Source organism: Canis lupus, chromosome 1 (assembly GCF_003254725.2).
Source record: "Canis lupus dingo isolate Sandy chromosome 1, ASM325472v2, whole genome shotgun sequence".
Lineage (NCBI taxonomy): Eukaryota > Metazoa > Chordata > Mammalia > Carnivora > Canidae > Canis > Canis lupus.
The window spans coordinates 57634103-57658078 of record NC_064243.1 but is presented as its reverse complement, the minus strand read 5'-3'; the positions used below and the strand labels follow the sequence as shown (position 1 = coordinate 57658078).

The window sequence follows — 23976 nt, the reverse complement described above, 5'->3', positions numbered from 1 at the left end:
TTTAGATGGTCAAATGATTTTTGACAAGGGTGCCAAGACTCTTTAATGGGGAAAAGAGAATCTTTTCAAGAAATGATGCTGGAAAAATTGGATGTCTACATGCAAAAGAATGAAGTTGGACCCTTACATAATTTCATATGAAAAAATGGATTCATGACCTAAATGTAAGATCTAAAACTATAAAAATCTTAGAAGAAAAAATAGAGCAAAAGCTTTACAACATTGGATTTGGCAATGACTTCTTGAATATGACACCAAAGGCACAGGCAATGAAAGAAAAAATAGACAAATCGGACTTTGTGAAAATTAAAAAAAAATATGTGCATCATCAGATACTATCAACAGGGGAAAAAGGCAACAATAGAATGGGTGAAAATATTTGCAGATCATATATCTGCTAAGATAAATGACATCCAGAATATATAGGGACTCCTAAAATTGAACAACAAACCAAACAATCCAATTCAAAAATGGCAAAGGACGTGAATAGATGTTTCTCCAAAGAATATATACGAATGGTCAATAAATGCTATTCAACATCACTAACTGATTAGGGAAATGCAAATGCGAAGTACAACTAAATACCACCTCACGCTCATTAGAATTGCTACTCTTAAAAAACCCAGCAAAATAAAAGTGTTGATGAGGATGTGAAGCAGTTGGAACTCTTGTGCACTGTTGGTGGGAATGTAAAATGATTATAGCCTCTGTGGTAAACAGCATGATGGGTCCTTAAAAAAATTAAAGGCAGAATTACCATATAATCCAGCAATGTGAATATATACTCAATAAAGTGAGGTCTTGAAGTGATATTTATACACCAATGTTAGACACTTCTTGTTCAATTCACAATAGTTAACACATGAAAGCCATCCAAGTAGTCCATTGACAGATGAATGGCTAAGCAAAACTTAATATATACATACAATGGAATGCTATTCAGCCTTAAAAAGGAAGAAAATTGACACGTGCTACAACATGGATGAACCTTGAGGACATTAAGTTAAGTGAAATCAGCCAGTCACAAAAGACAAATCCTGTTTGATGCCACTTAGGTGATGTATTAGAGACAGAAAGTAGAGACAGTAAATTTGCAGAGACAGAAAGTAGAATGGTCAAAAAAAAAAAGAAAAAAGAAAAAGAAAAAAGAAAGTAGAATGGTGTTTGCCAGGGGTTGGGGGAGCCAGAATGGGGAGTTAATGTGTAATGGGTAGAGTTTCAGTTTTGCAAGATGAGAAGAGTTCTGGAGATGAATGGTGGTTATGGTTGCACAACAAGATAAATGTACTTAAGTATCACTGAACACACTTAAAAATGGTTAAGATGGTAAATTTTATGTTATGTATATTTTACCATAATAAAAAATTGGGGGAATTATAAAGCAAGCTGAAGCATTATATCAGTCACAATTTTGGAAGATAAAAAAGTAAAATAAAATAACTTCATTCCAGTGGAAGCTACCATTCGAAATTCTAGCCCCTTGTACAGGGCCTGGAAGTAGCACCAATACATGCGTGATGCCAGTTGCAATGTTGACGTAGGAAAGACGTTAGGGTTTGAAGCTGACAGCCAAGAAAGAATTTTTGAGACATCTTTGGTGCAAAAAGGTGGTTTTATTAAAGCACAGGGACAGGACCTGTTGGCAGAAAGAACTGCACTGGGATTGTGAGCAGTGGTGCTTTCAAGTGGGGAGGGGGCTAGGGAGAGCTCAAGTCTCTCAGGAATTTTGGAAGCAAGGTTTCCAGGACCTTGAGGGGGCTAGCTATTGTTGGGAAAAGTCATTTATTACTGTCTAATAAAACCTGAGTCATGAGACCCTCCAGATGTTTATCAGTGGGTCATATGCTTCGGGGATGAATTGCCAACCCATATCTTGGGGAGTAGAGATAAAGGAAGTTTCCAAAGGAATTTTTATATGTTAAAGAAGACCTACAGGGTCCTGAGGGTCAGGCTAAGATTGCCTTTTGCCCTTAGCAAAGTGTCAGCATCCAGGCAGTTGAGTCCCTAGAGGAATGTCACTCTGCCTGTTTCAGGGACTTGTTAATGGGCTGTAAGTAGTAGGGAAATTTAATAATTTTTCTTCTGCCTTTATTTCCCACATCAATGCTATTATGTTACTAATGTTTAGAAGTCATGAAATATTTTGCAATATAGACAGATGAATATAGAATTCTTTGGAGTATAATTACTTGTACATATAAAAATAATTTATTGACAATCTAGCAATAGCAACAGCATTGTAGTATAAAATTTAAAAAAATGTGTTGGGGTATATACTCCTGGCACCCAGCCCCCTCATGTATACTAAGGAAGCAGTATCTTAAGAGAAAACTGTACGATACTCCATGTTGCTTGCCTGGGGAAAAAAAAAAAAGCTAATAGTGAATTCTATGGAGAAAACAAGATGCCAGACTGTTTAGCTGATTTTTAAAAATAAACCAATTGAATATGTTCATTTATTATTCAGGTGAGTTACTGTGTATTTGTAACGAGAGACTCCTGAAAGCATGAGATAAACAGATACCCTCTCTCCTGATTTGAGGGCCGGAGGTGCGTGGTAAATGAAATCTTGTTCTCTCTCCAGAAAATGCAGACTTTCCCACTGCTCCCTTTGCTTCTTCCATTGGAAGCCACAGTGTGACGTTACGATGGAAATCTGCCAACATCTCCGGAGTAAAATACATCATTCAGTGGAAATACACACAACTTCCTGGAAGCTGGACTTATACTGAGGTATGAAAAGCTGCCTGTGTGTGTACACATGGGTTTTTTTTCAAAGTATTGAAAGTGCCAAATACTACATATTATTATAGGCATAAAGACATTCTAAAGAAGATTCGAGGATAAGATGACTGGTTGGATTTAGACGAATTTTAATCTCTGCTACTCTGTGACGCCTTGAGGTTAAACCCTTTATGTTTGAGGAATACATCTTGTTAGACATATATTTTCCTCCTTCAGCAAAGCATCACATAACCCACTACTCATATCCTTGGTCATTATCTGCCCATCCCACTTACAATGATTCCAACCAGCGTAGAGGGCAAGAAAGTCACGTAGGACTGTCCCCTTTGGGAAAGCACGAGCAAGTTCAGAGAAAAATAGCCCCAAGACACTAAATATATTAACACATAGAAAAATTACAGTAAAGCTTTGAGGTCAATGCCAAATAATTGAGTCCATAATTTTGCAACTTTGAAGAAGGAGAGATTTTCGGTGTGAATTATGCAGACTGCCATGTGGAGGGCTCAGCTCCGAGCCCCCGGCCGCTGTTTCTTCTGGGCTGGCAGGCCCTGGGGTCACCTTATATCCAAAAAGTCCTGCACCTTTGACAAACTCAACTGTGCTCTTGAGCCATAGTGCTGTGGCAGTGGTTCTGTGAACGCTGATTATTGATCTCTCACTGACGTAGGCCGTGTCCAAGCTCTCCTACGTGGTGGAGCCCCTGCATCCCTTCACGGAGTATATTTTCCGAGTGGCCTGGATCTTCACAGCCCAGCTACAGCTCTATTCTCTGCCAAGTCCCAGTTACAGGACTCATCCTTCCGGAGGTACAGTGTGTCCTTGTTGCTCATGAGATAGCAAGATTATTCCAAAGCCTTAGTTCAGTTTTGTTTTGTTTTTAAGATTTTATTTATTTATTCATTAGAGACACACAGAGAGAGATAGAGGCAGAGACACAGGCAGAGGGAGAAGCAGGCCCCATGCAGAGAGCCTGATGTGGGACTTGATCCCAGGTCTCCAGGATCACACCCTGGGCTGAAGGCAGCGCTAATCCACTGAGCCACCAGGTGTCCCTCAGTTTGGTTTTATTTTAAATAATAAAATAAATCATTCCTTCGTTCATCGATCCATTCGGGAATTGAGTACCCAACCAGAGGCCCTGTGGCGCTCTGGGTGCTCACCCTGGCTCTGTGATCAATACCAAACTCCCTGTTCTTGTACAGCTCACCTTTCGGCAGAGGAGACACTACTCTAAGCATAATAAATACGGAAAGTTGTCTTCTAAGTGGGAAAATGCTGTGCACTCTGGTAAGAGGAACATTTTGAACAGGGTCTGTCCATCAGGGGCTTGCGAGTGGTATGTGGGGGTGAAGGACAGTCAGGTTACAGCAGTGACCATGTTGCGGAATAAGCCCCAGGAAGCAGTTGGCAGTCAAGGACAGATTCAAAGCAGGGAAGCAGTTGTTTCCCATGCTTCTGAAAAAGGTAATTTTGGCAATTATGCATAGAATGAATTGAGAGCATGAGAGAGAATGGGAAGAGTGGGAAGCACGGAGGTAGAGCCATCAGCCTGGAGGTTATGATACTACTTTACCATTTTATCAGATATGATTTTTTAAAAAATATTTTACTTATTTATTCATCACACACACACACACACACACACACACACACACACACACACACACAGAGGCAGAGACATAGGCAGAGGGAGAAGCCGGCTCCATGCAGGGAGCCCGACGTGGGACTCGATCCCAGGTCTCCAGGATCACGCCCTGAGCCAAAGGCAGACGCTCAACCACCGAGCCACCCAGGCATCCCTGATTTTTTTTTTTTTTAATGGCACATATCTTGGAGCATTTTCTGATTTCTTCTTTTGAAGATGTGACTTCCACCAAGAAAGGGGCTCAGGCCTAGAGTGTTTTAGGGGGTGTGCATGCCTGGGGCAGACTCTGAAGGAAGGTTGTCTGGTGTCCTTACCCTCAGGGTTCACCGAACAGACCTGGGAGGACTTAGTCCAGGCCAGATGCTAGATGTCCCCACCCTTCAGTTCTGGAGATCTAGCACCGTGCAAAGAGCCTCACGTTGAACTAGGCTGTGACCGAAGCGTAGCTGGACGGCTGATGCACCTGCTTGTGGCATTTTCCCCTCCCCTGATCGGTGCTCTCTTATTGCTTATCAGATTTAAGGCTGTGTGTGGCCACCTCTGCTGGCCACTCCCTGACCATCCTCAGAAGCTCAGGTCAGACACTGGCCTCGGGCAATATTTGAAATGTTCCAGATCGGAGTGGAGTCTATGGATCCTTCTTTGTTCAAGGCAATGCCTTGTGTATTCCAACAGTGCTGGAACATTTTCTGATGCTGGAGAGATAACATGGTCCAGGGCCCATGGCTAGTCAAATCAAAATAACCAAGGAGGCAAATTTTGCTTTCCATTTTTGGAAATTTCCTTTCTCCTGGATTTGCAAGTCCTCATGCCCTCCAGGTTTCCTGACCTACACTGGATCCTTTCTATGGATAGCACCTCATTTGCCAATTCTTTCTGACTATTCGAGCCACATTAAAACTTAGAGCTACCTGTTTTGTGTTCCATGCCTCATGGCCCTATTGTCCTTTCGTGATGGGAAATGTATGATTTAGATGGTATTATTATCTTTTAATTGGGTCCCTTAGGAAGATAATTTCTTTCTTTTTTTTTTTTAAGATTTTATTTATTTATTCATTAGAGACACACAGAGAGAGGCAGAGGGAGAAGCAGGCTCCTTGCAGGGAGCCCGATACGGAACTTGATCTCTGGACCCAGGATCACACCCTGAGCCGGAGGCAGATGTTCAACTGCTGAGCCACCCAGGTGTCCTTGCAGATAATTTCTTAACCAAGTGGAATGGACATTAGCCAAGGAATATCTTGCCCACCCTGACTGGTCTTTCAGGGAGGATTTTTGTGGGAGAGATTTGGATAAGAATCACAGCTCACCATGTAGGTGGCATCCAACTGGCTTCAAGTGGAGCAGATCATGTCTGAGCATTGACCCTAATAAATTGGGTTTTTTTTGACATTCTGATTCTAATTTGTGAGAGATGACTGATACCGCTCTGTTCACCAATGTGACTGGGTGCATGGAGCAGAGGAGTCGACACAATGATGTTTGTGTTTTTTAAAGATTGGTCTGAGGTTTAAGGAGGAATCATATTGGAGAAAGGCTGAGAGATCAATAAACAGGCCTTTCATAAACTCATGCAGGGGCTCCTGGGTGGCTCAGTCAGTTGGGCGTTTGCCTTTGGTTCAGGATGGTCAGGCTCCTTGGGATCCAGCCCCATGTGGGGCTCCCTGCTCAGCGGGGAGTCTGCTTCTCCCTTTCCCTCTGCCCTACCCCCTCCACTCATGCTTTGTCTCCCATTTTCTCTCTCTGTCAAATAAAAAAATAAAAATCTTACAAAAACCCACCTCATCCAATGTGCAGGCTGCACGGTCTTATTTCTACCAACTGCCCTGAGTCAGGAGTGATGCAGAGCATTTGCCAAAAGTGTTCAGAGGTTGGGAAGTCTACACGAGAACAAAGTGAATCAGAGTGTGTCTTTCTACAGGAAGAGGAAATGAAAAAAGTGTGGCTTCAGGGGGTGGGAGCTATGAAAAGTTGGTGGACACAGGAATGGCAGACAGGCTGTTAGATCATTGGTTTTTCTTTCTGTTCTTTGATACCTAGGTAGCTTCTCTCATCTGTGCTTAATGAATTAATGCATGTTCCTTCAATCCTCCGCAAGGGAGAGGGTGCTGCTAAAGCACAGTTACCTTGGATCCCAAGGGAGCTTGGGAGCTGTGGGAAGGAACACGCAGTCCGGGGCAGCAGAGCTGATGCCAGCAAGCGGGAAGCACTCCGTTCTAATCCAGGCTTATCTGAACCTGTATCTTCAGCTGGAGCTAGTCAGGCTATAGCAAGCACTGGAGTGAGTGAAAAGGCCCAGCATTTACTTCTTTCAACTCAGGTTAATCATTGATTCCTGTTTTGTTATAGATTCTCTTCTCCTTCCTAAGCCCATTTCACCCCAGTTTGAACTCACTCAGATCTCTGGAGATTTTTGATAACTTTCTTTCTAGAACATTGATCCTATTTGCATACCTCCGCATTTCACTGGAGTTCATAAATTAGATGCAAAGAAAATTACATTTGGAAGAGTCCCTTGGGAAAGTGGCCAACTGGTCTCATGTAGGGATCAAGAGTTGCAGCTCATAGATATCTTACCCCCTTCTCTCTATCATGTATTTTGAATATTAATAAAAATATTTAGTTTACACTACAAAAAAACAAGACATTTTCTCCCATGCTATTTACATTTTGGCTTGTACATTTTCATGCTCACCGTGTCACCATTATTTTCTCTAGTTCCTGAAACTGCTCCTTCCATTCGAAATATTGAGAGCTCAAGTCCCGACACCGTGGAAGTCAGTTGGACGCCACCCCAATTCCCAGGAGGACCTATTTTGGGTTATAACATAAGGCTGGTCAGCAAAAATCAACAGTTAGATTCAGGAACACAGAGCACCAGTTTCCAGTTTTACTCCACTCTACCAAATACCACCTACAGGTAAGGATTAAGTGGTGCAAGGAAAATGTAGCCAGCATGGCTACAGGCATGGTCATTATTAAAGAAATATGGCCCCAAAGTAGTTTAAATGTATTTGGAAAACTCCCATTGACTTTGTGCTGTTGGGTTGAAGTTATTGTATTTCCCTCAAGTTTGAATGTTTCTGAGATTACAGTGTCCTAAGCAAAAACATTCTCAAGTATTTCTATGTATTTCTATTATATTCAGAGGGTCCTTTTAAATAGGCACCTGTAAGACATCATAAACACCATAAATACCATTTCTTCATTTAACTCAACACGAAAAAAGTAGGGAGGGGAAATTGTGTGTGTGTGTGTGTGTGTGTGTGTTTTATTAACCATTAGGGGGATTATTTTATTATTGTTAGCTTTCCCAGCATTTGCTAAGGCCTCTTTAAATCAGGGTAGTCGTGGGGGTCATGCAGATAGCAGAGTTTAGTCTTTGACCTCTGTGACCCTGAACTGTTCTATGCGGAATGCAAACAAGGATGTGATTGATGGTCATTTCAGGGCTGAGCAGCAGCACAGAGTAACTAGATACGCGCATTGCCACATTGTCCTTTAAATAGAAATATTATTGCTCCTTCTCTTTTTATCTCATGTTCACACCATGCCATGTGAAACACATCTCTCTAAATTGTTTTTGGAATAGGTTTTCCATTGCAGCAGTAAATGAAGTTGGTGAGGGGCCGGAAGCAGAATCTAGTATTACCACTTTATCCTCAGCAGGTACAGCCTGGGAATGCCCCTTTCGTTCCCCGGGAACCGAGAGGGTGGCTAGGGTGGGTTCACATCTCCGAGTCCTAGCTCATCCATCTGGTTGATCCCAGGAACCCCACGTCTTCTGCCCAAATAAACACTGTCTTTTGGTGTCTGGTAAGCTCCGTTTTTTTTTTTTTAATTTTTTTAAATTTATTTATTTATGATAGTCACAGAGAGAGAGAGAGAGAGAGAGGCAGAGACACAGGCAGAGGGAGAAGCAGGCTCCATGCACCGGGAGCCCAATGTGGGATTCGATCCCAGGTCTCCAGGATCGCGCCCTGGGCCAAAGGCAGGCGCCAAACCGCTGTGCCACCCAGGGATCCCTAAGCTCCGGTTTTAAATGAATCCCACCCAGTGTTTGACAAAGAGAAGTTACTGGACCCAAAGATTTTATTTTATTTTTTATTTTTAAAAAATATTTTATTTATTTATTCACAAGAGATACAGAGAGAGAGAGAGAGAGGGGCAGAGACACAGGCAGGGGGAGAAGCAGGCTCCATGCAGGGAGCCTGATGTGGGACTCGATCCTGGGTCTCCAGGATCACACCCTGGGCCTAAGGCAGGTGCTAAACCACTGAGCAACCCAGGGATCCTGACCCAAAGATTTTAAATTAAAATTTAGGAATTTCAAAATTAGAAAGAAAGATTTAGGGGTAAAAAAAAAATTGGCCTCATACAAACCCTTAGTTTCAGGTGAAATCACTAGTGGTTGAGACTCAACATTTATACACTTAGGGATACCTGTCATCTTTTTGCCCTCACCTTTATATATTTTGTCTCATCCTTTAATACAGATCAGATATCTTTTTCTTCCATTCTCCTTAAGGTTTTTAAATCCATCAGGACCCACTAATTTACATTTTACTGTTTTGAATATTCAGTCTACCAGTCTACCAAATTAGCTTTTGCTATTATTTTGGAAGTGTACCATTTTTTTTTCCACTTGGGCATTTTAACAATTGCCTTGAGAGATTGAATATGTACCGTATGATGCCGGTGTGGGAAAAATAATGCATGAAAATGCTTTCTAAGAAGCGCTGGAAATATTCTGGGGACACGAGTAGTCGTCTGGACCGACACAGGAAGATTCGAAATTCTAGGAGCCTGTCTCCTATTTTCACCAGAATCCCATCTGCCGAATGGACTGCCCCTTCCCCTGATACGCACGCATCTATGCCAGGAGGTATTGAGTGTCGTCTATCACTGGCCTTTGGTTTTTTTTGGCAGTTACTGGACTCTAGGAAAGGAGAGGCATTTTTGTTATGCAAGAAGCATCCGAAAGGACGAGTTAAATATAGAGCAGGCTTAAGGTTGCTGTTACTGCAATTATTGCATAACTTTTATTAATTGCCCTAAAAGTGTTCACCGACGCACCCGCCTCAGTCTCCAACTGAGTGGGACGTCAAGCAGACTTCTACAGTCCTCAGATTTCATTGCTCTCAGGACTTTTCTCTGGCCTCAAAGGGAAAGATCATTGAAGACAACACAGAGACAGGCAATGTCTGTCTGGTGTTACGCAACAGCCCAGTCTGGCCTGGGCTGGACCACCTCCACCGAGCAGTCACATTCTCATGGCTGCGGGTAATGAGCTGAGCTCCTCCTGGCACAAGTCTGTTGAGAATGGTCATCCCCTATGTGGTGTTATCTTAGGGGCATTTAGGGGCACATACATATAAACCCTACTTGCTCCACACTCTACTTCCCATCCCTAATCGTGGAATAATGTGATTTTTGCCACAGTTAAAATGCCCCGGTGCCTTCAGTGAAAAACCTGACCAGCCTCTTCCAAGCGTTACTTGCTTTGCTTTGAAGGATGGTAACAAGTTTTTTGCATGTCAGTGTGCATGTGGTTGGTCTGCCTATAACTCATGTTATTGTTTTAGTTCAAGAAGAGGAACAGTGGCTCTTTTTATCCAGAAAAGCTTCTCTCAGAAAGAGATCTTTAAAACATCTAGTAGATGAAGCACATTGCCTTCAGTCAGGTGCTATCCACCATGACATTACAGGTCAGTATGATGGAAAGAAGTGTTTCCTTTGTGTGAAAAAAAAAAAAAAAAGACCCAGATTGACTTCTATTGTAATCTCCTTATTAAAAATAAAAGAAATAAATTTTCTGTCATTTTTTTTGGTTGTCATATCATAACACACATGTATTTGCATGGTTCTTCTAGGAATATCAGTTAATGTCCACCAGCAAGTCATTTATTTCTCAGAAGGAATGCTCATATGGCTGAAAGAAGCTGCCAACATGTCTGATGGGTCTGATTTGAGAGTTTTTTACAGAGGTTCAGGATTAATTTCTTCCATCTCTGTAGACTGGCTTTATCAGAGAATGTATTTCATCATGGATGCACTGGTTAGTCTGAGAATTTAAAGTGAATAATTAGATATTGATAGTCGCATGCGTATCTTGGTGTATCTACAAGGAAACACAATTCTTTCATTCAATGAGTACTTAGTGAGTCCTTTTTTTTAAAAAAAGATTTTATTTATTTATTCAAGAAAGACACAGAGAGAGGCAGAGACATAGACAGAGGGAGACAAGAAGGCTCTCTGCAGGGAGCCTGATGTGGGACTTGATTCAAGGACCCTGAGATCATGACCTGAGCCAAAGGCAGAAGCTCAACCACTGAGCCATCCAAGTGTCCCTCAGTGAGTCTTTACTCAGTTTTAGACACTAAGTTAGATTTAGACCCTGAATCATAGATCTGGACTATAGGAGAGTCTTACTCTTACCTAAGACTAGTCTTGACCTACCATGAAATCATCTTTGTGATTTTACAGTCATGAGTTTGTGATATTAATAATTCATTTCTCCTAAGAGAGTGGTGGTGCCCATGCTATCACTAGATAAGACTGTCAATCATGATTAAAATCAGCTGCAAGCATTTAAAATTATATAATAACCAAAGGTAATTTTAGTAGTCTCTGAAAATACAGTATTATTGAAATCTTTGAGAATACAGTCTTGATGTGTTTTGACTTTCCTTCTTTCAAAGGGACAGGCTTATTACAGTCACCATGGCTAGATGCCCATAAACTTGGATACAGCTTCAATATTAAAAATAGTCGAAGAGTACCTGACCAGCTCAGTTGGTAGAGCGTGTGACTCTTGATCTCTAAGTTTGAGCCCCATGCTGGGAGTAAGGATTACTCAAAGCAAAAAAAACAAAAGATCTTAAAATTAAAAAAAAGTTGAGTGCTTCCACAAGCCAGGTTAAAAAAAAGATATTTGTATGTCATTGATGTAAACAGGATGCACACTCATTAGGATAAAAAATTTAATTTTAAGTTTTTTTTTTTTTAAATTATACCTTGAAAAGCGGTATAATTAGTACAGTTAGTACAATTCTCAGGACAGAACAGACACTCAGGAAATACTTTTTGTGAGAGAGGGGGTGGGGGGGGTGGGTGACACATTAAAAAATAAAAAAAGAAATACTTGTTGGCCAAACTGAATACAGGCAGACACTGATCTATGGATGCGTGCTTGATTCTCTAGGTGTACGTCTGTGATTTAGGAAACTGCTCGAACACTGAGGAGATTACACCTCCCTCAATTACCGCGCCTCAGAAAATTGTGGTAGATCCATACAATGGGTAAGTGTTAGCCTTATTCATAACTGTGAGTTCTCTTCCTCGGCAAGAATTTATGGGAAACCTGCTTGATGATGAGACATCATAGAACCAGAGAATCCAATTGATGTATCTTATTTCAAAAGTAATTAAATCTGGGCGAAGTTTGCATTCTATAGAGCCATGAGGAGATTTCTTGCCAACTTGATCCACAACTTCTCAAGTTGAGTCGATTTTCTTCTCCTTCATAGCAAAATACAGGTAGGTGGGAAAGACAGGTCTTCCCAGGTCTCAGGGACCTGGGTTCCAGTCCTAGATTTGTCATTCTTTTATGGCATGACTCCGGGCCTCATTGTTCCCTCAGTGCCCCCTGCCCCCGTGGAAAGCCCTTCTTGGCTGTGCTTCCTTCTTTTATTGTTTACTTAATTTTGTTGAGCAATTTGGCCCCAGTTCATTTCCTTGGTCCCATTCTCACACCTATCAGAGGCTGGCTTAGCTAGAACGCTGCTTACCACCTATCTTCTGATACAGGTATTGATGGTTAATGACAAGTAAAAATTTCCTATTTTAAATAACTATCCCCCTGCCCAACACACACATAAACGGATAAAATGGACACATTCTAGCTCAGCTGTCTTGCTTAGATTGCGGTCTGACTTGGAGCAGGTAACTTTGTGTCTGTGACTTTTCCTTTGTCCATTCATATATAGAAGATAACAATGCTCACCCAGTTGGGTTATTACAAGGATGAAATGAGGTATTCCCTGTCAATATATTTTGTGATCCCCAAATATACGTAAATGCAAAGGAGGAAAATGCAGAAAATTATTTTGGGAATATTATTTCTTAGATGTGACCAGACAATAACAGGTTAATAGCTAATAAGCAAGACCACATTTATAAGATGAAACGTTCTTCTTTCCTATAGAAATAAAATTGTTCTCGCTTTGAATGAAAAAAGATATATATGTAGGCCATGGCACTTTTTATTTTTCATGAATTGATTTTCTTAAAAAAAGGTTGCTTATTATTGATCTGAAATCAGATTTTCTATTCATATTCATTCATAATTTACTAGATACTTATTTTTTCTTACTTCGTCTTATTTTATTTTGATACTTATGTTTGACTGAATCACTGATTCAAGAATATGTTTTACAAACACTGTGATGTGTGTACAGTAAGGCCCTTGGACTCCCCAGATCTTATTTGTCTCATTTGTAAAAGTGTAAGATTCTATGAAATGGAACTTTGCCGCTGGAAATTACAAAATGATTCATTTTAGAAATAAACTTCACCCATTTAAATAAATAATAATAAATATATGTATAATATTATAATGTAATAATAAATATATTTACATCAATAAATATTTACAATAATCTATAATATTTATAATAAATATACTCATAATATATTATTATAGTGTAAATATAATTTATAATATAAATATTATAATGTATAATATTATAATATATTATAATAAATATACTATAAATTTATAATATAATGATATATAAATATTCTAACATAATATTTATAATATAAAATTTACAATATATTTATAATATTATTTGTAATGTTATAAAATTATAGTATAATATCATATAAAAATATGACAAGGTTAATAAACTTCACCCACTAAATCAGTCACTCAAAATACATCTCAGTGAGGTCTTTGTTTTTTTTTTTTTTTTCAATGAGGTCTTTGGTGGCTCTTTTTCCTGTTATATAAAATTGATTTGCGCTTAGATTTTGAAATGTGACTAGAAATGATAATGATAATATTAATTAGGCACTTAATATGTGCCTTTTGGTGTAGTACTTCCAAAAATTCACTTAATTCTTGTTCAGCCCTATGAGGTAGGTACTTTTACTATTTCAGTTTTATAGATAGGAAAGTAAAGTACAGCTTAGTAATTGCCCAAGATCACACAGCTCTTTTGCAATGCAGCCAGTATTTGACTTTCAGGGCCTGCCTTCTAATCATCTCCTTATACAATAATAAAATTTCCATAAAAATCAGCATACGACTTTTAGCAATACTTTGTATACGGTGTTTCTAAGGAACTCCAGATGTGTGAAATCATTTATTCTCCTGAAGCGGTTTCCTTTATGCTGTTATTTTACGACATTGAGTTATTCACTCATTGAGTCTGTATTTAGGCTAAACCTCTTCTCTTCGTACCCCACTTTGGTGCTTCTTCTCACCTCTGCCCTTTACCCCCACACCCCAGCTCTGCACACTTTCTCTCTCTTTTCTTTCCCCTCCAAAGTAGCAATGAGGGTTAAAGATCTATCCTCTCTCTGCTTCAGTACCAGTATTGTAATCTTCAGCCCAAATCTTCCTCTTACCTACTCTGAAGTCCCTCTCTGTTCCCTTAATAGCTTTGAATTTGGGAAACTAAAGCAAGCAGTTAAAAGCCAAGTTGTTTCTGCTTTTTGCTTGCTACAACCCCCTCTTAAGAAAAAGAACATCACATCTCCACAAAGAGTTTATATTTCAGGATACTATAGCAGAGGAGTTGAGCATATTGATAAAGATTTGGAATAGTCATCAAGGAGAACAAGGGTGGGACTTAATAGGACAAGGAAAATAATTCAACAGTTGTGATGAAAGGTCGGAATCCTGTGAATCCATGGGGTTGTGATAAGAAAGATTTACTAAGCAGAAGTATATATATATATATATATATATTTTTTTTTGAGAGATAGAGGGATAGAAGGGTGGTTGGGGGAGGAAGAGGGAGAGAGAGAATCTTTAAGCAGGCTCCATACCTCAGGTGGAGCCAACTCTAGAGCTTGATCTCATGACCTGAGCCAAAATTAAGAGTCGGACACTTAACCGATTAAGCCACTCAGGTGCCCCAGCAGAAGTGTACTTTTGTTAACATTTGTCTCCATAATCACAAATTCTAAATTAGCTTCATCCAAATTAATAGTTTTTTAAAAATATTTTATTTATTTGACAGAAAGAGTGAGCGCACGAGAGAGAGAGAGAGAGAAGCCGGGGGTGGGAGTGAAGAGTAGAGGGAGACAGAGAAGCAGGCTCCTGGCTGAGCAGGGAGCCTGATGTGGGTTTGATCCTGGGATCATGACCTGAGCTGAAGGCAGACACTCAACTGACTGAGCCCCCCAAGCGTCCCTAAATTAATAGTTTTATATTGTAGTTAAAACTCTATTTACAGATTTGGTTTATGAATGAAATATTTTGGTGGTATTTTCTTTTTCATTATTAAAAATCCACCCACACTGTTACCATGAGATTTGGCTCCAAATTAGATGTCTTTTTCAAAATTCTTCCACTGGCTCCTTCTAACTTCTGGGTGCTGTCTCTTGTGGGGTATTTCTTCATGATTTGTAAAATGATAGCTCTATTGCCCCCCCCCAATTGTAAATATATATATATATATATATATATATATATATATATATAAACAGTCCGCTGCAAAATGCCAAGTAGTTCTGCTGGATAGTTATAGCGAAACAGTAACTGGTTTCAAAAAAATGGATTAAATGTTTTTGCTTCCTTCTATTTTATTACTCACAACGCGTGGGAAAATGGATCGAAAGAATTAGATTTAAGAATATGTGCATTTTGGAGAAAAGTGTTTTACAATATGTAACATGTTTGGCCCTGTAATTTTTATATAATACGCTTTCCTTCAAAAGTGGGCTTCAGGGATCCCTGGGTGGCGCAGCAGTTTGGCGCCTGCCTTTGGCCCAAGGCGTGATCCTGGAGACCTGGGATCGAATCCCACGTCGGGCTCCCGGTGCATGGAGCCTGCTTCTCCCTCTGCCTGTGTCTCTGCCTCTCTCTCTCTCTCTCTCTCTCTCTGTGTGACTATTATAAATAAATAAAAATTAAAAAAAAATAAAATCTTTAAAAAAAAAAGTGGGCTTCATTACCCTTTCTGCTCTTAAATTCTGATTCTTTATAAAGTCACACATGTCACTGGAAGACTAAGCATTGTAAGGGAGGCTGAAATTTTCCAAGGTTGCAGCTTTTTTTTTTTTTTTGGGCTTTTTTTTTTCTTTTATTTATTATTTATGATAGTCACAGAGAGAGAGAGAGAGGCAGAGACATAGGCAGAGGGAGAAGCAGGCTCCAAGCACCGGGAGCCCGACGTGGGATTTGATCCCGGGTCTCCAGGATCACGCCCTGGGCCAAAGGCAGGCGCCAAACCGCTGCGCCACCCAGGGATCCCAAGGTTGCAGCTTCTACATGGAATGAATAGTGCTTGTCTTTAGTAAGTGCCTTTACCCTTTCGTACCTGGGGACACCCTGCACTTAATGACTGGTGCGATAAATGGTTCTGATTGCAGAACAGGACAGAGCAGGGGGCTGAGGTTATTCATCTACACTTGCATTGGATCACACCAGGCTTCTTTTGCTCCTATGTCAGGTATGTCTTTTACCTCCTGAAGGACGGCATTTATAGAGTAGATCTCCCTGTGCCATCTGGTCGGGACTCAGAAGCCCTACGCATTGTGGAAAGTCCCACATTAAAGGACTTTGCAGTGAAGCCACAGTCCAAACGAATCATCTACTTCAATGACACCGCTCACGTCTTCATGTCAACGTTTCTGGACGGCTCTGCTTCCCACCTTGTCCTAGCTCCTGTCTCCTTTGCTGACGTGAAGAGCTTTGCTTGTGAAAACAACGACTTCCTTGTCACAGATGGCAAGGCCGTTTTCCAACAGGACTCTCTATCTTTTAATGAGTTCATCGTGGGATGTGACCTGAGTCACATAGAAGAGTTTGGATTTGGTAACTTGGTCATCTTGGGCTCCTATGCCCAGCCGCACCCCCTGCCCGGCCGCCCGCAGCAGCTCTCCGTGCTGTTTGGCTCCCACCAGGCCCTGGTTCAGTGGAAGCCCCCTGCCCTTGCCATCGGAGCCAGTGAGTGCCCCCCCACCCCAGTGTTGCTGGAAGGAGGAAAGTTTGAATTGCTTGACATTGTGACTCAGTTTTGAGAACCTGTATGTGATCACTCAGTCATCAGCCAGAAGGGCTATTTAGCTCCAGAAAAAACACCTATACATTTGCTCTGGATTTATTGGTTTTGCATTAGGAGGGTCTCTATATTTGCTCCGTGTATCCCAACCCAATAGTTTGAACATTTGTTGGATGTCTACTGGGAGCCAGGCACTGACATTCTGGTCTGAGTGAATGTGTTAGCCAGAGGGATAGAGTGGGTGGGTTGAGATCTTTATCCAACTGGACCTAGCATGAATTGGAGCAACTTCCTTTTTTTTTTTTTTTTTAATTTTTATTTATTTATGATAGTCACAGAGAGAGAGAGAGAGAGAGAGAGAGAGGCAGAGACATAGGCAGAGGGAGAAGCAGGCTCCATGCACCGGGAGCCTGATGTGGGATTCGATCCCGGGTCTCCAGGATCGCTCCCTGGGCCAAAGGCAGGCGCCAAACTGCTGCGCCACCCAGGGATCCCTGGAGCAACTTCCTAAAACTCCTTGAACTTGAACTTCCATCTCTGGATAGATAGGCAGTGTGTATGGAGCGTAAGGAGGTGGGCCCTGGAACCAGCCTGCATGAGTTCAAAAGCTGGTCTTGTCATTTATTAGCAGAATGGTCCTGGGCACATTACTTAACCATTCCATGCATTGGTTTTCGCTACGAGAAAATGGGAATGTTAACTCTATCTTTCAATGGGATTATCATACAGATTAAGGTGCAATAAATAGCACACTTAGAACAGCATCTAGCATAGAGATCGGCAAACTTTTCTATAAAGAAAGGACTAGATGGTACATATGGTCAGCTCTGTGGGCCATATGGCCTGTGTCACAGCTACTCAGGTCTGCCGTTACAGTGTGTACACAGCCATAGATAATATGTAAATGAGGAACCGTGGCTGTTCTAGTACAATTTTATTTACAAAAACAGGCAGTGGGCCAGATTTGCCCTGTGGATTATAGTTTGCCAACTCCTGGTCGTAGAGTGTTTAGCAAACATGGGCCATTTTTGACTTTAAGACAAAGCTGATTATATCTGTTTGCTATGTATTCAGGGAGTTTTCATTGTTTGTTTTTTTATGAGTTTGGGCTTCTAGGAGGAAGATGCTATGCAAACTCTGAGAATTATATTAGAGATTCATCATTAAATATTTATTATGAGCCTGGTTACACCTGGTGGTGCTATTTAATGCCCCTTTGACAATTTTATGCAGCCACACATTTAGCTTTGACTGAGCTTTGACTCTGATTTGTTGGAAATGGTGTCTCCTTCGATGGAGCAAAAAACCACGGCATGGCTGGAATGGACAGTGTCCTAGTCCTATCAGCAGCCAAACCCTGACGACTAGTGGGGTAGCATGTTTTACTGCCCAATTACCCTTCCACTCCAGATGAAGCTATAGATGAGTTTACTGACAGTCTTTTGCTTGCCTTTACCTGTCTCATCCTGGTGAGTAATACTATTTAACTCTTCTGATTAGGTCCCTCTGCTTGGCAGAACTGGATTTATGAGGTGAAAGTATCAACCCAAGACTTTCCTGAAATCACTCATATTTTCTCTAACATAAGTGGGACCATGCTTAATGTACCCGAGCTGCAGAGTGCTACAAAATACAAGGTTTCTGTGAGAGCCAGTTCACCCAAGGGGCCAGGCCCTTGGTCAGAGCCCTCGGTGGGTACTACCCTGGTGCCAGGTGAGAAAACGTTTTTTATTTAGATGGTAATTCGGACAGAATAGGTTTATTCCCTGTGTCCTTAAGAGTTCCTCAACTCTGATGTGGTAAAGAACTGGAATGAGGGGACACCTGCGTGGCTCAGTGGTTGAGCGTCTACCTTCGGCTCAGGTTCTGATCCCGGGGTCCTGGGATTGAGTCCAGAATTGGGCTCCCCACCGGGAGCTTACTTCTCCCTCTGCCTGTGTCTCTGCCTCTCTCTCTGTGTCTCTCATAAATAAAATCTTAAAAAATAAAAAGAACTGGAATGAGGATGCCTGGATCTCTTGCGTGTGTGTTTATTATCTGGACTAGGAAAGCAAATGGAACCTTGTGTGATTTTTAATTTACGTTTCTAAATTGTTGTTTTAAACTTTTGAGGGTACTTTTGAGGAAACCATATACTTTTCTTCTTCTTTATGGCTTTCTTCTTTCTTGTGGTTTAGTAAACAAAAATATCCCTTGAATTCTCAGGGTCATGGTGAGAGAAGTTAAGGGGCTGTGAATTATGCTGACCACCCCATTCTTGGCTGAAAGAAAAGGGAAAGAGAACTGTATCATTTATGCTGCTGTTGTTATCATGATGACTTCTGGATCTTCTGCATGGAACTATGGCAACCAATAGCCAGAGATGGTTGAGAAATAGTGCCATGACCATGACATTGCTATAAAGGCAGCATCACCACACATTTCTCTTCACATTCAACTTCAATTATTTATGGAAAATTCAGAAAGTGTGTTTAATATGATAGGTAATTCTGTTAAGCAGAGGTAATCATTCATATCCTTCCACAGTATTTCTCAAATGTTGATAGTGTTTTAGTTTATAAAGGAAATCTTAGGGTATAAGATGTGTACCTTAAAACGTGTGCTTTCTGTGATATTTCTTTTTGATTTCTTTTTACCAAATAGCTTCAGAACCACCATTTATCATGGCTGTGAAAGAAGATGGTCTTTGGAGTAAGCCATTAAATAGCTTTGGCCCAGGAGAATTAATATCCTCTGATATAGGAAATGTGTCAGGTAAACACCAAATCCCTTGTTCACTTGGATGTCATGTTTCTACCTATATGACTTCCCAAGCTCTTCACCCAAAGAATTGAGTGTTTTAGTATCAGGAAAATACAGGAAATACACCCAAAGAGTTGAGTGTTTTAGTATCAGGAAAATAATGAAAGAAAAAACATTGACTGAACTATATACTGCAAGTGATGTCATTAAGAAAATGTCAATTCTCAAAAAAAAAAAAAAGAAAAGAAAAATGTCAATTCTCAAGTATGGATGCTATTTGTTATTTCACAAAATGTGAGGCTATTTATTGATTTACGCCCATTTCAAAAAGGCTTTGATATAGTTCTCATATATTTGAATCTCTCAATGTTGTCTTGTGGTAACAGCCTGATTCCACTAAAACGGTTATACTTAAATAATTTACTATGTTTGCTATAAGAGTGGAGAATAGAAAGGTTGCATGAAGTTCTAAGTAAAGTGTAAGAAATAATCTCTTGACAAAGAGGATTATTAAGTAATAAGTGGGTAATTTTGCCTAGAAGACCTTAGAATGCAGGAAAGTCTTCATTGTGGGGTGAAGCAAGTTCAAGTACCAGTGAACTTGCTTGCAGATGACATCTTCTATAATTATGTTAGTTATTTGTTCTATTTGCTGGGCCACTAAGAATACAGCAGCATTTCTGACCAACACAGGACTTGGACTTAGGAGGTAGTATGGTAATAGTAGGAAGAATGATGCTTAGGAGTTGTCTTGAATCTGAGCTCTTACTGTTTTCATCTATAAGGCCTTGGGCAAAATAGATAATATCTCTGAGTCTCAGGTCCACCAAGTCAAAAATGGGGTAATTCCTACTTCATACCTTTGTTTTCTGATTTAAGTGAGATATTTTAAGTGCCTGGGACAATGTTTGGCAAAGAGGAGGGGCTCAGTGAATATTAGTACCTCTCCCTGGTCCCAGGGATTGAGATTTTGAGAGAACATTATTGGAACATTCTGGATAGATCCCTGAGGTTCTTATGAATATCATGTTAGTATGTGCTTTGTGATTTTGTTGACTTGCCTCAGTTATGCTGGCATACGTGAAAAATAACTGCTACCAATTCACTTTGTTTTGAGACATGGATTGGTATAACAACAGCCTCTACTACAGCGACGTGAAAGGTGATGTTTACGTGTGGCTGCTGAATGGGACGGATATCTCAGAGAATTATCACATACCCAACATTTCAGGAGCAGGGGCTTTAGCTTTTGATTGGCTGGGTCAATTTCTCTACTGGGCTGGAAAGACATACGTGGTAAGTTCAAGCTCAGCATTCTGGATGTTCTATGACAATCCCCACCCACTTCAGTGACATACATGTCATTTTCATGATTTTGTTTTCATAGTGGTATGCCACTTATGCTATTATTTATTTAATATTTGTCTCCAAACCTACTCACTTTTTAATGAAAGGGGATTTCTATGTAAAGAAAGCTTTATATTGCTATTCAGTGTACTAGCTATTTATTTTCAATAATATCTTGAATATATTAAAATGTTCATCTGTGGGTCAGTGTCTTGGAGGAAGATGGCATACTCCAAAGAGATGATTAAAGAAAACCCAATGAAGGGACTGTTTCCAAAGATGTGGTGAGGGCTAAGGAAAATCAGCAAAGGATAGTGAAGCATGCCCTGGGCGAGTAAGGTGGAAGATATAACCGCCTTCAGGCATGTGGGGGCCAAGGGGCTGAAGAGGAAGACTCTGGTGAGGGCTATAGCTATAGGAATTGCTGGCATGACACCCAGCCAGTGTCAGAAGGGATGGTCTGGCAAGGAGTGACCTGAGGCAATAAGGGCCCCACTCCTTCTATCTTTCTGCCCTCTGATCTTCCACCAGTGCTTCCGTTGGCTGAATGTCACTGGAAGCCAGAGAATAAGAGAATCCAGTTGATGCAGTCTATGGCACCAGCCTTTGAAGGCGCAGAGTAGGGTGGCGAGGGTGGACAGTGTCGCTGGATGCAAAATGAAGATATCCTGCACATCTGTGTAGTGGTACACTTTGAAGAGAAGGATGGTCAAAGATGAGAATACTGGTCTGACAGATCCACAAATATGGTTCTGGAATCATTTTCTTATCAGGTGGGGACTTATTGTCCATTCATTTATTCACTCAGCAATCATTTATCCATTACCAATGTGTTGAGAGCCATGAGGACAGGCATAGTAGGGAATAGGAAGTAAATAGTACACATGTATCAGCTTTTAAAAAAATCAACTTTATGAGCTACAATTCACATATGATAAAGTTCGCCCTTTTATCGTATAAAATACATTGTTTTTTTTAGTATATTCAGCGTTGTACAAACCATCGCTACTTGTCCTTGTTCTTTTGATGAGATAAAATACATACATAAAATAAGAGAAGAAGCATACAAAGCAATGTATTTAGACAAAGCGATGTGGTAAGAGTCTGAATTCATAAGTGCCAATGATATGCGGGTGGAATGGAGTTGAGTGGGGTAAATCTGAGAATATTCCCTAAAATGGATTAGTTTAAAAATAATTTTGAAGGAGGAAGTGGAAGAGTGGATGTAGAAACTGCTCTCAAGTATTTGCTCTATCCCTTACAAAACTGCTTAACTTCAGGAAAAATTACTTTACTTCTTTGAACCCAGCTAACTTGTGATAGAAATCCTTTATAGACATAATGTTAGGGTTACAAAAGCTAATATTTTAAAGATAAAAGTGTACACTGCCGGACACATAGTAAGTATTCAGTAATGGCAGTAATTAATATCAGGGAAATATACTGATAGAGATGAGTAAGGAGATACATCATCATTTATCAAGATATATACATCTTCTCCTGGAGTCCAATCAAATGCATTCTTACCTAGCAGTGTTTCACTTGTCTGGTTGTATGATTAGGAAAAGTAAGTATTTTGACTCAAAATAAATTTACCTCCTTTTTTTTCTAGAGTCAGCTACCGTGACTATTATGATTCCAAAGGTTTGCACACTACCCAGCACATAGTGCTAATAAATATTCATGATTGGATGAATGCAGTAATTTACTAAGATTGCGATAAGCTACTCAGAAATAACCATGTCATGTGAAAATTATTAACCAACCGTACAATCATGTTTTACAGATACAAAGGCAGTCTCTGTTGACAGGGCACACAGACATTGTGACTCACGTGAAGTTGTTGGTGAATGATATGGTGGTGGATTCAGTTGGCGGTTATCTCTATTGGACCACACTGTACTCAGTCGAGAGCACCAGGCTAAATGGAGAAAGTTCCCTTATCCTACAAGCACAGCCTTGGTTTTCTGGGAAAAAGGTGATGAATTAAAAATAAGATCTGATCATTTACTAATATTAAATAGTTCCATTGTATAGTTATGACAACACTGTTTCTGCTTATTGTGAATAGTTCAGTAGAATCTGTAAGGAAATACTGTCAAGGTCTTTGTATAACCAAAATTTCTCTAAGTCTTATTTTATTGTCATAATTGATTAAATAAATTAAAACACAATGTGGAGAATTTTATAATTTGCTTTATTTTGAATAGACTCCTCCTTGAAAGCATTTTAATTTGACTGTTTTTATAGTCTTCAGAAATTGGATATTTTAGAGCTTCTTGCAGCATAATGATTAGATGTTTTATTATTTTCCATCAATTTTGGGTACTGACTGCTTAGATGTTTTATTATATTCAGTTGATTTTGGGTACTGAAAAACTCTAAAAATGGTGACTCTTAAGCACATTATGTGACTTCTCTTTGTCTGTTTCCTATCTGCAAAACGAGAATATGAGCAATTGTCCTACCTCTTAGGGTTGTTACAAAGATTAAATGAGATAACTAATGGGAGGTACTGAGAATAGTTCCAGGCACTTGGTAACCACTCAGTAGTTAAGTTCTTTTGATTCTAACGAAATCTGAAGAACACCCCTGATATAAGAATGTTTCTAGACACAGGTTACTTCCTCAGCTTATAAAAGCAATACCTATTTTCTTGATATGCTGTAGCTATTCATCTAAATTTCTAAATTTCATGTTTCCTGATCATAACAATAACATATGCTTGCTGTAGGAACTTGGAAATCACAGAAAAGCATGAAAAAAGAAAGAAAACATTCATACTACTTCTACCTAGGCTATTCTTTAAATTTTTTCTTATTTTTTAAATAATCTTTTTCTGTCAGTAGAGATAAATATAAATATACATAAATACAAATATACCAGGTCATTTATAAACAAATTGTGAGTCACATGATCCTCAATTCCAGAATACATGGGCTGTAATTCTCACGGTACTTAAAAGAGCTTATTTTGCTGGGGCCCCTGGGTGGCTCAGTCTGTTAAGTATCTACCTTGGTGTCAGATCATGATTCCTGGGTCCTGGGATCAAGCTCCATGTCGGGGCTCTCTGCTCAGTGGGGAGCCTGCTGCTCCAGCTTCAGTTCCCCCTGCTTGTGCTCTCTCTCTATCAAATAAATAAAATCTTCAAAAAAAAAGACCTTATTTGCATATATAGATTATAGCATAGATATTTAAAAGAAATAAAAATTTATGCTCTATATCCAAAGATTAATCATTCCTGTCAAATCATAAAAATAT

The 23976-nt window shown here is 40.0% G+C and overlaps 1 protein-coding gene across 5 annotated transcripts in view; it reads left to right on the top strand.

Moving 5' to 3' along the window:
- ROS1 (ROS proto-oncogene 1, receptor tyrosine kinase) overlaps window positions 1–23976 on the top strand; it is a 121465-nt gene that overhangs the window by 21633 nt on the left and 75856 nt on the right. For 4 of the 5 annotated variants that reach the window (XR_004808492.2, XM_025422834.3, XM_025422835.3 and 1 more), the window contains exons 7-18: window positions 2585–2733; window positions 3413–3551; window positions 7109–7310; window positions 7983–8059; window positions 9976–10098; window positions 10264–10448; window positions 11595–11692; window positions 16075–16571; window positions 18127–18339; window positions 19270–19380; window positions 20486–20664; window positions 22502–22693. Coding sequence is in view for 4 of the 5 variants with exons in the window: in XM_025422834.3 (XP_025278619.1) it covers window positions 2585–2733; window positions 3413–3551; window positions 7109–7310; window positions 7983–8059; window positions 9976–10098; window positions 10264–10448; window positions 11595–11692; window positions 16075–16571; window positions 18127–18339; window positions 19270–19380; window positions 20486–20664; window positions 22502–22693 (2165 nt within the window). In the remaining variant the exon portion in view is untranslated. The remainder of the gene's footprint in view (window positions 1–2584; window positions 2734–3412; window positions 3552–7108; window positions 7311–7982; window positions 8060–9975; window positions 10099–10263; window positions 10449–11594; window positions 11693–16074; window positions 16572–18126; window positions 18340–19269; window positions 19381–20485; window positions 20665–22501; window positions 22694–23976) is intronic. The other variant, XM_025422837.3, reaches the window with a different exon arrangement.